The sequence below is a fragment of the Lissotriton helveticus genome, chromosome 3_1, assembly GCF_964261635.1.
Source record: "Lissotriton helveticus chromosome 3_1, aLisHel1.1, whole genome shotgun sequence".
Lineage (NCBI taxonomy): Eukaryota > Metazoa > Chordata > Amphibia > Caudata > Salamandridae > Lissotriton > Lissotriton helveticus.
This window is the reverse complement of record NC_136061.1, coordinates 1,768,364,760-1,768,382,092: the sequence shown is the minus strand read 5'-3', so window position 1 is coordinate 1,768,382,092 and position 17,333 is coordinate 1,768,364,760. Positions and strand designations below refer to the sequence as shown.

At 50.7% G+C, this 17,333-nt stretch overlaps 1 protein-coding gene across 3 annotated transcripts in view; it reads left to right on the top strand.

Moving 5' to 3' along the window:
- The window catches only part of MED18 (mediator complex subunit 18), a 116,318-nt gene extending 100,258 nt beyond the window's left edge, over window positions 1–16,060 (top strand). For all 3 annotated transcript variants that reach the window (XM_078682600.1, XM_078682599.1, XM_078682601.1), the window contains exons 3-4: window positions 12,097–12,180; window positions 13,277–16,060. In XM_078682600.1, coding sequence (XP_078538726.1) covers window positions 12,108–12,180; window positions 13,277–13,830 — 627 coding nt within the window. In that variant the 5' untranslated portion in view covers window positions 12,097–12,107 and the 3' untranslated portion in view covers window positions 13,831–16,060. The remainder of the gene's footprint in view (window positions 1–12,096; window positions 12,181–13,276) is intronic.
- Window positions 16,061–17,333: the final 1,273 nt, after the last annotated feature.

Here is a 17,333-nt window from a genome sequence, read left to right as displayed (position 1 = left end):
TAACTTCTTTAATTGGCAAACTTTATTTTTAGTCAGTGACAACCAAAGTGGCAGCTCACGAGAGGGTCACAAAAGAGAATGCAACAAGATGCTGTGGCATTGAGTGATGCTGTGGCGTTGAGTAATGCTGTGGGGTTGAGTAATGCTGTGGCGTTGAGTGATGCTGTGGCATTGAGTGGTGATGTGGCGTTGAGTGGTGATGTGGTGTTGAGTGATGCTGTGGCGTTGAGTAATGCTGTGGCGTTGAGTGGTGCTGTTGCGTTGAGTGGTGCTGAGTGATGCTGTGGCGTTGAGGGATGCTGTGGCGCTGAGGGGTGCTGTGGCGCTGAGTGGTGCCGCGGCGCTGAGTGGTGCCGTGGCGTTGAGTGGTGCCGTGGCGCTGAGTGGTGCCGTGGCGTTGAGTGGTGCCGTGGCGCTGAGTGGTGCCGTGGCGTTGAGTGGTGCCGTGACGTTGAGTGGTGCCGTGTCGTTGAGTGGTGCCGTGGCGTTGAGTGGTGCCGTGGCGTTGAGTGGTGCCGTGGCGTTGAGTGGTGCCGTGGCGTTGAGTGGTGCCGTGGCGTTGAGGGGTGCCGTGGCGTTGAGGGGTGCTGTGGCGTTGAGGGGTGCTGAGTGATGCTGTGGCGTTGAGCGATGCTGTGGCGTTGAGCGATGCTGTGGCGTTGAGCGATGCTGTGCGATGCTGTAGCCTTGAACGATGCTGTGGCCTTAAACGATGCTGTGGCCTTAAACGATGCTGTGGCGTTGAGGGATGCTGTGGCGTTGTAAAATAAAAATGTCACCAGAAGACTACGAGAACGCCTGCCAGGCACTGACTTATCAGTGTTGGAGAACAGATTCATTAGGTTCTAATAAAATTAACTCTGAGCCCACGGTATCGGACGATGCATGACCAATAAAACCAAACATTATGTAGGTTTACACCCTCTGCTTGCTGTACTGCTTCTATGAACCCCGAGCACACATACAAAATAGCTATGCAGAGTGCTGCTCGGATAACAGTAACTTCCTTAATTGGCAAACTTTATTTTTAGTTAGTGACAACCAAAGTGGCAGCTCACGAGAGGGTCACAAAAGAGAATGCAACAAGATGCTGTGGCATTGAGTGATGCTGTGGCATTGAGTGATGCTGTGGCATTGAGTGATGCTGTGGCGTTGAGTGACGCTGTGGCATTGAATGACGCTGTGGCGTTGAGTGATGCTGTGCCGTTGAGTGATGCTGTGCCGTTGAGTGATGCTGTGGCGTTGAGTGTTGCTGTGGCGTTGAGGGATGCTGTGCGCTGAGTGGTGTTGTGGCATTGAGTGGTGTTGTGGCATTGAGTGATGTTGTGGCATTGAGTGGTGTTGTGGCATTGAGTGGTGTTGTTGCGTTGAGTGGTGTTGTTGCGTTGAGTGGTGTTGTTGCGTTGAGTGGTGTTGTTGCGTTGAGTGGTGTTGTTGCGTTGAGTGGTGTTGTTGCGTTGAGTGGTGCTGAGGCTTTGAGGGGTGCTGTGTCATTCAGTGGTGCTGTGTCATTCTGTGGCGCTGAGTGATGCTGTGGCGTTGAGGGGTGCTGTGGCATTCAGTGGTGCTGTGGCATTCTGTGGTGCTGAGTGATTCTGTGGTGCTGAGTGATTCTGTGGTGCTGAGTGATTCTGTGGCGCTGAGTGATTCTGTGGCGCTGAGTGATTCTGTGGCGTTGAGTGATGCTGTGGCGTTGAGTGATGCTGTGGCGTTGAGTGGTGCTGTGGCGTTGAGTGGTGCTGTGGCGTTGAGTGGTGCTGTGGCGTTGAGTGGTGCTGTTGCGCTGAGTGGTGCTGTGGCGCTGAGTGGTGCTGTGGTGCTGTGGCGCTGAGGGGTGCTGTGGCATTGAGGGGTGCTGTGGCATTGAGGGGTGCTGTGGCGTTGAGGGGTGCTGTGGCGTTGATTGGTTCTGAGTGATGCGGTGGCGTTGAGTGATGCTGCGGCGCTGAGTGATGCTGTGGCGCTGAGTGATGCTGTGGCGCTGAGTGATGCTGTGGCGCTGAGTGATGCTGTGGCGCTGAGTGATGCTGTGGTGTTGAGTGGTGCTGTGGCGTTGAGTGGTGCTGTGGCGCTGAGTGATGCTGTGGCGCTGAGTGATGCTGTGGCGCTGAGTGATGCTGTGGCGCTGAGTGATGCTGTGGCGCTGAGTGATGCTGTGGCGCTGAGTGATGCTGTGGCGCTGAGTGATGCTGGGGCGCTGAGTGATGCTGCGGGGCTGAGTGGTGCTGCGGGGCTGAGTGGTGCTGCGGGGCTGAGTGGTGCTGCGGGGCTGAGTGGTGCTGCGGGGCTGAGTGGTGCTGCGGGGCTGAGTGGTGCTGCGGGGCTGAGTGGTGCTGCGGGGCTGAGTGGTGCTGCGGGGCTGAGTGGTGCTGCGGGGCTGAGTGGTGCTGCGGGGCTGAGTGGTGCTGCGGGGCTGAGTGGTGCTGCGGGGCTGAGTGGTGCTGCGGGGCTGAGTGGTGTGGTGTTGAGTGGTGCTGTGGCGTTGAGTGGTGCCGTGGCGCTGAGTGGTGCCGTGGCGCTGAGTGGTGCCGTGGCGTTGAGTGGTGCCGTGACGTTGAGTGGTGCCGTGACGTTGAGTGGTGCCGTGTCGTTGAGTGGTGCCGTGGCGTTGAGTGGTGCCGTGGCGTTGAGTGGTGCCGTGGCGTTGAGTGGTGCCGTGGCGTTGAGTGGTGCCGTGGCGTTGAGTGGTGCCGTGGCGTTGAGGGGTGCCGTGGCGTTGAGGGGTGCCGTGGCGTTGAGGGGTGCCGTGGCGTTGAGGGGTGCTGTGGCGTTGAGGGGTGCTGAGTGATGCTGTGGCGTTGAGCGATGCTGTGGCGTTGAGCGATGCTGTGGCGTTGAGCGATGCTGTGGCGTTGAGCGATGCTGTGGCGCTGAGCGATGCTGTGGCGCTGAGTGATGCTGTGGCGCTGAGTGATGCTGTGGCGCTGAGTGATGCTGTGGCGCTGAGTGATGCTGTGGCGCTGAGTGATGCTGTTGCGCTGAGTGATGCTGCGGGGCTGAGTGGTGCTGCGGGGCTGAGTGGTGCTGCGGGGCTGAGTGGTGCTGCGGGGCTGAGTGGTGCTGCTGGGCTGAGTGGTGCTGCGGGGCTGAGTGGTGCTGCGGGGCTGAGTGGTGCTGCGGGGCTGAGTGGTGCTGCGGGGCTGAGTGGTGCTGCGGGGCTGAGTGGTGCTGTGGCGTTGAGTGGTGCTGTGGCGTTGAGTGGTGCTGTGGCGTTGAGTGGTGCTGTGGCGTTGAGTGGTGCCGTGGCGTTGAGTGGTGCCGTGGCGTTGAGTGGTGCCGTGGCGTTGAGTGGTGCCGTGGCGTTGAGTGGTGCCGTGGCGTTGAGTGGTGCCGTGGCGTTGAGTGGTGCTGTGGCGTTGAGTGATGCTGTAGCGTTGAGGGGTACTGTGGCATTCAGTGGTGCTGTGGCATTCAGTGGTGCTGTGGCATTCAGTGGTGCTGAGTGATTCTGTGGTGCTGAGTGATTCTGTGGTGCTGAGTGATTCTGTGGTGCTGAGTGATGCTGTGGCGTTGAGTTGTGCTGTGGCGCTGAATGGTGCTGTGGCGCTGAGTGGTGCTGTGGCGCTGAGTGGTGCTGTTGCGCTGAGTGGTGCTGTGGCGTTGAGTGGTGCTGTGGCGTTGAGTGGTGCTGTGGCGCTGAGTGATGCTGTAGCGTTGAGGGGTACTGTGGCATTCAGTGGTGCTGTGGCATTCAGTGGTGCTGTGGCATTCAGTGGTGCTGTGGCATTCAGTGGTGCTGAGTGATTCTGTGGTGCTGAGTGATTCTGTGGTGCTGAGTGATTCTGTGGTGCTGAGTGATGCTGTGGCGTTGAGTTGTGCTGTGGCGCTGAATGGTGCTGTGGCACTGAGTGGTGCTGTTGCGCTGAGTGGTGCTGTTGCGCTGAGTGGTGCTGTGGCGTTGAGTGGTGCTGTGGCGTTGAGTGGTGCTGTGGCGCTGAGTGATGCTGTGGCGTTGAGTGGTGCTGTGGCGTTGAGTGATGCTGTAGCGTTGAGGGGTACTGTGGCATTCAGTGGTGCTGTGGCATTCAGTGGTGCTGTGTCATTCAGTGGTGCTGTGGCATTCAGTGGTGCTGTGGCATTCAGTGGTGCTGAGTGATTCTGTGGTGCTGAGTGATTCTGTGGTGCTGAGTGATTCTGTGGTGCTGAGTGATGCTGTGGCGTTGAGTTGTGCTGTGGCGCTGAATGGTGCTGTGGCGCTGAGTGGTGCTGTGGCGCTGAGTGGCGCTGAGTGGTGCTGAGTGGCGCTGAGTGGTGCTGTGGCGCTGAGTGGTGCTGTGGCGTTGAGTGGTGCTGTGGCGTTGAGTGGTGCTGTGGCGCTGAGTGATGCTGTGGCGCTGAGTGATGCTGTGGCGCTGAGTGATGCTGTTGCGCTGAGTGATGCTGTGGCGCTGAGTGATGCTGTGGCGCTGAGTGATGCTGTGGCGCTGAGTGATGCTGTGGCGCTGAGTGATGCTGTGGCGCTGAGTGATGCTGTGGCGCTGAGTGATGCTGTGGCGCTGAGTGGTGCTGCGGGGCTGAGTGGTGCTGCGGCGCTGAGTGGTGCTGCGGCGCTGAGTGGTGCTGCGGCGCTGAGTGGTGCCGCGGCGCTGAGTGGTGCCGCGGCGCTGAGTGGTACCGCGGCGCTGAGTGGTGCCGCGGCGCTGAGTGGTGCCGCGGCGCTGAGTGGTGCCGCGGCGCTGAGTGGTGCCGCGGCGCTGAGTGGTTCCGCGGCGCTGAGTGGTGCCGCGGCGCTGAGTGGTGCCGCGGAGTTGAGTGGTGCCGCGGAGTTGAGTGGTGCCGCGGAGTTGAGTGGTGCCGCGGCGCTGAGTGGTGCCGCGGCGCTGAGTGGTGCCGCGGCGCTGAGTGGTGCCGCGGCGCTGAGTGGTGCCGCGGCGCTGAGTGGTGCCGCGGCGCTGAGTGGTGCCGCGGCGCTGAGTGGTGCCGCGGCGCTGAGTGGTGCCGCGGCGTTGAGTGGTGCCGCGACGTTGAGTGGTGCCGCGACGTTGAGTGGTGCCGCGACGTTGAGGGGTGCCGCGGCGTTGAGGGGTGCCGTGGCGTTGAGGGGTGCCGTGGCGTTGAGGGGTGCTGAGTGATGCTGTGGCGTTGAACGATGCTGTGGCCTTGAACGATGCTGTGGCCTTGAACGATGCTGTGGCCTTGAACGATGCTGTGGCCTTGAACGATGCTGTGGCCTTGAACGATGCTGTGGCGTTGAGCAATGCTGTGGCGTTGAGTAATGCTGTGGCGTTGTAAAATAAAAATGTCACCAGAAGACTACGAGGACGCCTGCCAGGCACTGACTTATCAGTGTTGGAGAACAGATTCATTAGGTTCTAATAAAATTAACTCTGAGCCCACGGTATCGGACGATGCATGACCAATAAAACCAAACATTATGTAGGTTTACACCCTTTGCTTGCTGTACTGCTTCTGTGAACCCCGAGCACACATACAAAATAGCTATGCAGAGTGCTCCTCGGATAACAGTAACTTCTTTAATTGGCAAACTTTATTTTTAGTCAGTGACAACCAAAGTGGCAGCTCACGAGAGGGTCACAAAAGAGAATGCAACAAGATGCTGTGGCATTGAGTGATGCTGTGGCGTTGAGGGATGCTGTGCGCTGAGTGGTGTAGTGGCATTGAGTGGTGTAGTGGCATTGAGTGGTGTAGTGGCATTGAGTGGTGTAGTGGCATTGAGTGGTGTTGTGGCATTAAGTGGTGTTGTGGCATTGAGTGGTGTTGTTGCGTTGAGTGGTGTTGTTGCGTTGAGTGGTGTTGTTGCGTTGAGTGGTGCTGAGGCTTTGAGGGGTGCTGTGTCATTCAGTGGTGCTGTGTCATTCTGTGGCGCTGAGTGATGCTGTGGCGTTGAGTGGTGCTGTGGGGTTGAGTGGTGCTGTGGCGTTGAGTGGTGCTGTGGGGTTGAGTGGTGCTGTGGGGTTGAGTGGTGCTGTGGGGTTGAGTGGTGCTGTGGCGCTGAGTGGTGCTGTGGCGCTGAGTGGTGCTGTGGCGCTGAGTGGTGCTGTGGCGCTGAGTGGCGCTGAGTGGCGCTGTGGCGCTGAGTGGCGCTGTGGCGCTGAGTGGTGCTGTGGCGCTGAGTGGTGCTGTGGCGCTGAGTGGTGCTGTGGCGCTGAGTGGTGCTGAGCGATGCTGTGGCGTTGAGCGATGCTGTGGCGTTGTAAAATAAAAATGTCACCAGAAGACTACGAGGACGCCTGCCAGGCACTGACTTATCAGTGTTGGAGAACAGATTAATTAGGTTCTAATAAAATTAACTCAGAGCCCACAGTATCGGACGATGCATGACCAATAAAACCAAACATTATGTAGGTTTACACCCTCTGCTTGCTGTACTGCTTCTGTGAACCCCGAGCACACATACAAAATAGCTATGCAGTGTGCTGCTCGGACAACAGTAACTTCTTTAATTGGCAAACTTTATTTTTAGTCAGTGACAACCAAAGTGGCAGCCCACGGGAGGGTCACAAAAGAGAATGCAACAAGATGCTGTGGCGTTGAGTGATGCTGTGGCATTGAGGCATGCTGTGCGCTGAGCGGTGCTGTGGCGTTGAGTGGTGCTGTGGCGTTGAGTGGTGCTGTGGCGTTGAGTGGTGTTGTGGCGATGAGTGGTGTTGTGGCGTTGAGTGGTGCTGTGGCGTTGAGTGGTGCTGTGGCGTTGAGTGGTGCTGTGGTGTTGAGGGATGCTGTGGCGTTGATGGATGCTGTGGCGTTGATGGATGCTGTGGCGTTGAGTGGTGCTGAGTGATGCTGTGGCGTTGAGGCATGCTGTGGCGTTGAGTGGTGCTGTGGCATTGAGTGGTGCTGAGTGATGCTGTTGCGTTGAGGGATGCTGTGGCGCTGAGGGGTGCTGTTGCGCTGAGTGGTGCTGTGGCGCTGAGTGGGGCTGTGGCATTGAGTGGTGCTGTGGCGTTGAGTGGTGCTGTGGCGTTGAGTGGTGCTGTGGCGTTGAGTGGTGCTGTTGCATTGAGTGGTGCTGTGGCATTGAGTGGTGCTGTGGCATTGAGTGGTACTGTGGTATTGAGTGGTGCTGTTGCGTTCAGTGGCGCTGAGTGATGCTGTGGGGCTGAGTGATGCTGTGGGGCTGAGTGATGCTGTGGGGCTGAGTGATGCTGTGGGGCTGAGTGATGCTGTGGGGCTGAGTGATGCTGTGGGGCTGAGTGATGCTGTGGCGCTGAGTGATGCTGTGGCGCTGAGTGATGCTGTTGCGCTGAGTGATGCTGTTGCGCTGAGTGATGCTGTTGCGCTGAGTGATGCTGTTGCGCTGAGTGATGCTGTTGCGCTGAGTGATGCTGTGGCGCTGAGTGATGCTGTGGCGCTGAGTGATGCTGTGGCGCTGAGTGATGCTGTGGCGCTGAGTGATGCTGTGGCTCTGAGTGATGCTGTGGCGCTGAGTGATGCTGTGGCGCTGAGTGATGCTGTGGCGTTGTGATGCTGTGATGCTGTGGCGTTGAGTAGTGCTGAGTGACGCTGTGGCGTTGAGTGACGCTGTGACGTTGAGTGATGCTGTGGCATTGAGGGATGCTGTGGCGTTGAGGGAGGCTGTGGCATTGAGGGATGCTGTTGCGTTGAGGGATGCTGTGGTGTTGAGGGATGCTGTGGCGCTGAGTGATGCTGTGGCGCTGAGTGATGCTGTGGCGTTGTGATGCTGTGATGCTGTGGCGTTGAGTAGTGCTGAGTGACGATGTGGCGTTGAGTGACGCTGTGGCGTTGAGTGACGCTGTGGCGTTGAGTGACGCTGTGACGTTGAGTGACGCTGTGGCATTGAGTGACGCTGTGGCGTTGAGGGAGGCTGTGGCGTTGAGGGAGGCTGTGGCGTTGAGGGATGCTGTGGTGTTGAGGGATGCTGTGGTGTTGAGGGATGCTGTGGTGTTGTGCTGTAGCGTTGAGTGATGCTGCTGCGTTGAGTAATGCTGTGGCGTTGAGTGATGCTGGTGCGTTGAGTGATGCTGGTGCGTTGAGTGATACTGGTGCGTTGAGGGATGCTGTGGCGTTGAGTGGTGCTGTGGCATTGAGTGGTGCTGTGGCATTGAGTGGTGCTGTGGCATTGAGTGGTGCTGTGGCATTGAGTGGTGCTGTTGCGTTGAGGGGTGCTGTGGCATTCAGTGGTGCTGAGTTGTTCTGTGGCATTGTGATGCTGTGGCGTTGTGATGCTGTGGCGTTGTGATGCTGTGACGTCGAGTAGTGCTGAGTGATGCTGTGGCGTTGAGTAATGCTGTGGCGTTGAGTAATGCTGTGACGTTGAGTGATGCTGTGACGTTGAGTGATGCTGTGACGTTGAGTGATGCTGTGACGTCGATGGATGCTGTGACGTCGAGGGATGCTGTGGCGTTAAGGGATGCTGTGGCGTTGAGGGATGCTGTGACGTTGAGGGATGCTGTGACGTTGAGGGATGCTGTGACGTTGAGGGCTGCTGTGACGTTGAGGGATGCTGTGGCGATGAGGGGTGCTGTTGCGTTGAGGGGTGCTGTGGCGCTGAGTGGCGCTGTGGCGCTGAGTGGCGCTGTGGCGCTGTGGCGCTGAGTGGCGCTGTGGCGCTGAGTGGCGCTGTGGCGCTGAGTGGTGCTGTGGCGCTGAGTGGTGCTGTGGCGCTGAGTGGTGCTGTGGCGCTGAGTGGTGCTGTGGCGCTGAGTGGTGCTGTGGCGCTGAGTGGTGCTGTGGCGCTGAGTGGTGCTGTTGCGCTGAGTGGTGCTGTGGCGCTGAGTGGTGCTGAGTGGAGCTGTGGCATTGAGGGGTGCTGTGGCATTCTGTGGCGTTGAGCGGTTCTGTGGCGATGAGCGGTTCTGTGACGTTGAGCGATGCTGTGGCGTTGAGCAATGCTGTGGCTTTGTAAAATAAAAATGTCACCAGAATACTACGAGGACGCCTGCCAGGCACTGACTTATCAGTGTTGGAGAACAGATTCATTATGTTCTAATAAAATTAACTCTGAGCCCACGGTATCGGACGATGCATGGCCAATAAAACCAAACATTATGCTTGGTGTACTGCTTCTGTGAACCCCGAGCACACATACAAAATAGCCATGCAGAGTGCTGCTCGGATAACAATAACTTCTTTAATTGGCAAACTTTATTTTTTAGTCAGTGACAACCAAAGTGGCAGCCCACGGGAGGGTGACGAAAGAGAATGCAACAAGATGCGCCAACTGTGAATCCTGACTCACCCCTTTCACTAAATGCCTGTTGATGTTATGTAGGTTGTGTTTTAAGAGCATAACATGGATCGCAATCCAGGCACAGCATTAAAAATGCACTAGTTCTCGCCTTATATTAAGTGAAAGCCATTGGCTTTGCTAATGGTATTGTATAGCAAAGCAAATGGCTTTAACTTAAAAAAATGCTTGTTTTACTGGCAGTGTTAGTATTTACCACTCTTTAGCTGACATAGCCCGGCATTCTAACAGGCTGAAAGCCTCCCAGGATAGTGCAATTGTTGTGAGCGTGTCAAGTGCAAGAAAGTGTAGGTGTTGTGGAGTGATGGTGTCGGGAGAGTGCTGGGTGCCAAAGCACTCGAATGTTGTGAAAGTGTTGGAGGCCCAGAAGTGCTTTACTGGTGGTTTGAGAGCCCTGGGTGCGACAGAGCTGGGACTGAGTTCTCAGCAAGCCATGAAACACATGCAGATCACACTCAGGTTGTCTCTCACCGGCACCAACCCTGCCAGACCATGTTGGTGTGCGAGTGCACCTATGATTGTGTACTCGTGATTGTCTGGGAGGCTCAGTTAGACCTCTTACCCCAGCACACACATACACACGTATACTTCTTCACCCAGCCAACTTGGGTAGAAGGCTAGAATTGAGTATTTACAACAAAGAGTGACGGATGTGCTTAGCTTAGAGGTCAGGTTGGGGTGAGGGGGTTGATGGACACGGGGGTCCTACGTGCACTTTAGTCATCAGTGGCTGTGCCTGCTACTACTACAACCTGGAACTGGCGGGCGGAGAACGTCGTAGGACACGGATAAAGTGCTGGAAGGACACAGAAAGAGTGTGTGTGAAAGAGGAGACAGAACGGAAGCGAGAAAGAAAGAAGGCGGTACATAGAGTGTAAGGTTAAGATAAAGGATGGTGACAAAAGAGGAAGACAGACATGCAGAAAGATATAGAAAGTCGGAAGGTGAGAGTGAACAATGAGAGACAGGAAAGTGAGCGAGGTTTGGTCACATGAAAGAGAGAACAAATGCTAAAAGAGCGATTAACAGAGAACTGGGGTGCCGTTCCTAAGAAATTTTAAAATGTGAAAAGTATAACAGAAAATGTTCCAACTTGTGAACATTATTTTTTTTGGTTTTGTTGCGCTGTTTCCAGCGTTTCATGAGAGGGTTTCCAATAAGGCAAAATGAGCCCGTGCTTAATATACCAGGGTGTCTTCACCCCCCCCCTATAATAAAATTTTGTCTATCTGGGTGAGTGGGGCGGTTGTCACTATCCCCCCACGCTCCTCATTGCCCACATGTTCTCAAATACTACTACGAATGCGAGATTCAAAGCCCCTGAAACTTACATAGACATGAAAGGCTCTGCGGTAAGAGGCAGCGGGCTTCTCTGTGCTTTGGGGAGCAGGCAGACTACATTGTCTGAGCTTGCCTAGGTGTAAACTTCTCTCAAACTTCCTGGAAGTTACAGTGGCTGACGGGAGAAGCGCGAGTCTGAGGGAGAGGGCGGGTCTAGCTAGATGTTGCTATTTGCAACAATAAATGACCCACCAGTCCCAAAAGAATACACGAGTGAAAACAAACTAAATCAGTAATAGTAATGCTGTGCGGCCGTGAAAGAGTTGCATCTCGCAGTAAAGTATACATTAAGCATGAAGAGTAAATCAAACATGCTCTCTGCATTGCTGTGGGGGGGGGGGGTGCGGGAGCAGCAGCCTTTGATCTCTGGTGGTGTAAGAGAGACAAATGTTGGGTGGGGGGGCGGGGGAGCAGGGGATCGAGCGAGTGGGAGGGAATGAGCATATGGGGTGTGAATGAGAAGTGAGGCCAAGCGCGCGCTGGGGAAGCGTCACGCTTCAATAGATCACATGCATTGGGAGGAATCCGCTTGTTCAAGAGTGTTGTTTCCCCTACAATATGTCAGAGCTATATAATAGCTCGACCTAAAAAGACCCAGAACTACAGCTGCAGAGCGGAGTTACAAATTATTCATGGAGCTAAGAGGCAGCAAGTGCACCACCTAGTGGGCGCCAGGAGCAATGCAGACGCCCAATTTCATTCCTAATGGATTTTTCTCAGCAACTGCGACCGTGGCGCCCTTGGCTGGTTTTACTGGCGCACCAGGGTGCCGCGGCGCACAGTTTGGGAACCACTGCCTTAGGGGATTGTAAAGGGGTCTCAACTTCATGATTCTCAAATCCTACTGCAGCTTCCTGTAGCTGTGTCAGTGGATAAATACCATGTACCTTAGGGGAAGTACTCATTGAATCATAGGGAGGTGGGGAGCTGACTGGGTACTAGTGGAATCAACATTTAAGGAGCCCTTAGATTTCTCATTAAAAAAAACTCACCATATAGCTAAGGTGGCTTCTCGCTTCTGAAATTCAGTTCCTGCATATTACTTAAGTTGTGTAACAATGTGCTCGAATATTTTGTCATCAAATGTCCGTTCCTTTGGCCAGGGATACATGTGCTTCTGAGTGGCCTTAAACCACTCCTGACAATATTTTTGTAATTTTTTCTGGTCACCTGTAAAGGTCTTTTGCGTGTGGACTTATCATTCAATCAGTGGGTGAATGGCTCGACTTTTAAAAGGTCTTGCAGATGCTGGGATGTGATAGGTGGTGTTTGACAACCAGATTTAATTGTCCCTAATGAACTAGAGACACTATTATATTTTCCCAGAAAGAGAACGTGGAAGGAACTGGGATCTTCCATCTCTAGTTACATTGTAAAGATCTCTGGTCTTTATCTTTTGGAATTTAATACCCGAGGTGTATGTTGATAATGGAATAGTTTACTACAGGTTAAAGGGGTAGGGCACAGTTAGGTAAATGTAATCCATACTTCAATAAATATTGATCTATTATCCATCATAATTATAGAGATGATTTTTTTTTATTCTGCTTAAAATTTATTACGCTGTTTTTCCTTTTCTGTTTCAGGCATATACACTATGGAGGCCCCCCCTGTAAGTTCGATGCCAGTATCTGGAGGTGCCATTAACATGATGGAATATTTACTACAAGGTAAGCGATACCCTTGCTCTCCTACAATCATCGTCCACAAGAGTGTGGCTCATGGATCCTCTACTGCTTGCCAAGTATATAAACCTTAATTTGGCCGACTGTGGTAATTTTCCTGCATATTTTTATGACTCCTGCCCATCTAAGGTTTGCATGTTTCAGAGTGATGGGGGGGGGAGTGGAGGGCGAGTTAGATAGACGTCTTAAAGGTCGAAAAAGAAGATAACCATAGCAAAAAGATTGCATTTATTGAAAGATGCTGGCACCTATAATTAAAGGCCACTATAAAAGGCTGGAGCTGGTGGCTTATGGAAATGGGTAAAAGCATTTAGGATAGACTCCCAACAGAGGTTGGGGACACCATAACACTGAACACATTTAAAGATGTAGCCCAAGACTGAAACCCTGAGAAATCACCCTGAAGTTTGAGGCCATACTGGTTCCTTGTATGAAAACAAGGCAGAAAATGAAAGGATTGTGAGGACCTCGTGGGCTCTGTGTGCTGTTGCTCTGTCTTGATTTAGATATTTATTCTATCTCTGAATATGCCTAATGTAGTTCTGGGCTTCTGAGGTGCTGAACCGTTGAGCATAAATGGAGTCTTTGGGAGTAGAAATGGAAAGAGTAAATTGTGTCTCCAGCCTGTAACGATGAGTCATTTTATTAAATTTAAGCACTGTCACTGATAACTAAATAATCCTTTTGTATGCATGATTTAATAACTAGAAAGGATTACAGAAACACTACCTTTTTCGAAAAATGTTGAGTAGCACTTATTAGTGGTTTTCATACTACTTCTGAGCTCTTCCAATTAGTGTATTTGAGGCAATTGATGCATTGTTACACAGTGATTTTTATATGATTGCATAATTTTGGTTAAGCAGGTAAGTGTAATGTAGAACTCTGCATCCTACCACTTTGCCGCTAGACTATTAGTGGTTCTCTGGCTTATAACGGCTTCAGTGAAAGATGTTAAGAAACACACCCACTCAAGCCACTCGCTTTTAAGAGAAAGCGTAATCTTTTCTGTGGAAAAAAACATTTCAATATGAATGTGAATATACTTTAATAAAGTGGATTGTCATTTCTGTTCCATCAGGAAGCGTCTTGGATCAGAGCCTTGAGAGCCTCCTGCACCGACTTCGCGGCCTCTGTGACAACATGGAGCCTGAAACTTTCCAAGACCATGAAATGGTTTTTCTGCTTAAGGGCCAGCAGGGCAGTCCTTTTGTTCTGCGGGCAAGGCGCTCCATGGATAAACCCAGTATGCCCTGGCACCTCCGCTATCTGGGTCAGCCTGAGATGGGGGACAAGAGCCGGCATGCACTGGTGCGCAACTGTGTGGACATTGCCACATCAGACAACTTGACAGAGTTCTTGCTGGAGATGGGCTTCCGCCTGGATCATGAATTTGTGGCCCAGGGGCATATCTTCCGGCGGGGCAGCATGAAGCTTGTAGTGTACAAGATCTTTCGCTTGCTAAATCCAGGGAGCACAGACAGCATTGAGGCACTGTCCCTCTCTTATCTGGTGGAAGTGAGTGTGGTGGCCCCAGCTGGACAAGATGTCCTCTCAGATGAGATGCGTAACTTCGCAGAGCAGCTGAAACCTCTTGTTCACCTCGAGAAGATTGACCCGAAAAGAGTAATGTGAGTGGAGGTGCTAAGGAAGAGGGTATCCTTTCTGAAGGGTGGATACCATTTGCAATGGAATCACAATGTGGGGATGGGAACAATACAAGATGTGAGGTGGGGGAAAATGGCGCACGCCTTGGGCGGAGAGGCTTTTGGAACACAAACCATATTATGGTACGAGTCGTGTGAAGCAAGTTGATAGTGGAACAATAAAAGTCAAAGGGAGCAAGGACAGGAGTATAGGGGAATTACGTGGATTTTAGGGGGGAGAATCCAATTGTGACACAGGGTTAGTCAATTGATTGTCAGTGGAGTGTTCTGGGACCTTGTGAATGATTAAAAACCACCACTGACTAATTCCAGCTTTAGCCTTCTGAAGAATATTGAAAATAATGAAGGGAAGAGCAAGGACATGTTTAACAATGCTTGTCAAACTGTAAATGTGTGCCTATGCAATGATGTAGAGACTCACAGTGCCTGAGCATGGCCTAGTGTGTTCAACTGCTGATTGTGAATCTTCCAGTAGATCGTGCCTCGACCTCTGTTAATAGTGCCAGTACTGTGGCTGGTTCTAGTGCTGTGGTCTGTTCTATTAATGGCGTTCAAAGCCCATGCATGTAATACTTTTAAGACAGCTACCATTCAAGGGTTTGCCTTCGCTGCACAAACCGTTGATTGAGATGTTAACCTCGATAACGTTGTAAGTGTTACATATTGTGTGCAGTTTTCTATTAAAACCTAAATTAATTTTCTTAAAAATGCTGACAATGAATTAAAGCATTCTTGTATTGCTGACGTGCCAATTGTGGATGTCAAATGTTCATAATCATTTGGTGTTCTCTGCTGGTCAAAGAAGGGCCCTGTTCCTCTTACCTGACCGGTATGTGCGTACCTTCATCATAATGTGGTAGGAAATATTTTGGCATCATTGTATTTAAAACTTGAAATTGTCAGATACATCTGCTTTTTCATGTGTTCCAACCGTTCATCGACTTTAGGTCCAAATAAATGTTCTCCTATAGAAGGAGTGTTGATCGATGTGCCTGCACTAAAGTCTTAAATCCAGAGACATGTAACCATGGAATGTCAGTGCAACACTGAAAAAGCAAAGAAGACAGCAAAAGCAATAGCAACGGTAGATTTTTTTTTCCTTTCCCAGAGGAGCTTTGTTTGACAGAGAGTACAGAGTAGGCGTCTCTATAAAACATTGCCTGGAAAAGCATCCACTCAGAGACCCTTTTATTAGCAGGCATGGTGGCAAATCACAAAAAACAGGCTAAGCTTTAGAGGAAGGGGAAATATGAGTGATTTTTGTTTCTAAACCTGAACCTACCTGCCATTAAGTGCCATTCTCATTCCATGCAACCGCACATCATTCCAGTATTGGGCAAAATAAATGCCTGTGTAGAAAAACGTGGATAATAACATTTAGATATTGCATATAGATCATAAGGGCACCACTCCACAATAAAACCAACGAAGTTGCATTACAAAACCGATCATATACAAGTCTTGCAACAGGAAGTTCAGGAACTACTACTTAAGTATGTAAAATTTGACCACTTTCCAAACATGATACAGGAGTGTACTTTCTGATGACAAAATAGGACTTCACTTGAACTCTCCAAGAAGGTATTCCACTACTGGAGGAGAATGATTATTTGGCTCTGGCAGGCCTCGAAACATCCTAAAATATTATCAGACCTGCAGGTGTACACACCTGAGCAGTCTACCCGACCCTGTTGGTATTATCTTGACCCTAAATTGGTCTCAAAGTTTGTGATCCTGGGCAAATATTTTATATCACTGAACCATCCTTTTCTCATTATCACATATGAGAACATCTTCAAATATTTGAGCTAAGCATGTCTGCAGTACAAAAAAACTATTTTTGCTGCATGTATAATGAGAATCTATTCATAAACCCTGCTTCCCTTTTAGTTCACTGACCGCATCGTTATCAGGTTTTAGGTAGAAATATGTTTCGGAATTCATGTTTGAAAACTCTCACTTTAAATGCATTTATTACGAAAGCATGGTGTGGTAGCACATTGTCATGTACAGACCGCATGTTTCCCATTGAAATGACCACAAAATGTCCTACTGGTTTTCAGTTTTGCTGATAAAACGATATGGCTTACAAATGATTTCTGGAAATCGAGATTCAGCATATATTTATCATTTGCACTTCAATAAGTAAAGTGCTCTGATTTTATTTTGATCCTAATAAAAGCTTTTTCTCCATCACACTTCTGAATTACAAAAAAGTGCTTGCCTCACATCATGTATATTTTGAAATGTATGTACTGTTCATTTACAAGTTATTTATATGCTGTGTTGGGGAAAAAACTGAAATCCTACAGCTTTTTCGTTTTGCACTTCCAGTTCCATAGCACGATTGTCAGACAGTTCACTTAAGAAAATCCTCTAGGTTTGCAGTCAGAGTTAACACCGATTTCCAGGATAAAACAAGCAGCAATTTGTAAGAAGACATAAGCTGACATTTAACCTCTGTCTTTGAACACATCACGTGACAAGATAAAAACAAGATTTAAAGGCATCTTTATTGCTCATCCACTTTTTAAATGAACAGAACACATGTTGTTTGCCAGTTCAAGTTTTCTTGCCAGAATGGGCAAGTAGGCCATCCAAATAGCTCGCCTAGATAAAACCTGGCTTGCTATAGCGAGTAGATTATTCAAGGCCTGTATAATAGTCAATAACGATGCTTCGTTTCACATTCCCATGCATCCAGTGTGTCATACTTTTTTCAGGTTTGTCATGAATGTCTTTCTTTACCAGTTCAAGGTATTGCACTTTTGGATAAAATCTGCAGTAAGGATGGCAGCACACCTACTGATTGAAGCAATTCAGTTATACCCATACATGGACTATTGACTGCTAAGTGCGGGTCATTCCAACAATGTCACAGAAAGTATTCAGAGAGTATTTGATATGCTATATCAGTTGGAACACAGCAGAAATAAAAGTGAATTTTACTGCGGACGGGGGAGCAACAGAACACAGTAATGGCACTAGCCTACTTATTATCAAATAGAGCCCACCTACTCCACAGTGTCAACATGGAGGCCTATGTTCCTCCTCTCCAAATACATGTTGCTGTGTGCTCACAAATGAAGGCTGATAAGTATGGAGGGAGGGAGGGGGAGCTGACCTGCTGGAAGGACAGAAGATATCAGGTATTTGAAGCTATATTCAGGAGAGTAGAGCATTAACGTTAGTAGGAGGGTTGAGCCAGAAATGGAAAATACTAAGTGCAGGTATTTAAGATTTTATAGTGCATGCTTTCTGATGAGAAAAGACCATCTCCTACCTGTAAAAGGCAATGAGAAATGCTAAGCCAATATTTTGTGCCCACTTCATGGGTATGATGCAAGTTTGAGTATTTGTCTTTGCTGTCACCATGATATGTCATGGTGACAGCAAAGACACATACTCAAACCTTGTGCTTGATTTCTCTGTTGTTTTACAGCCAACATGTTTCCAAACGAGGATACAGTT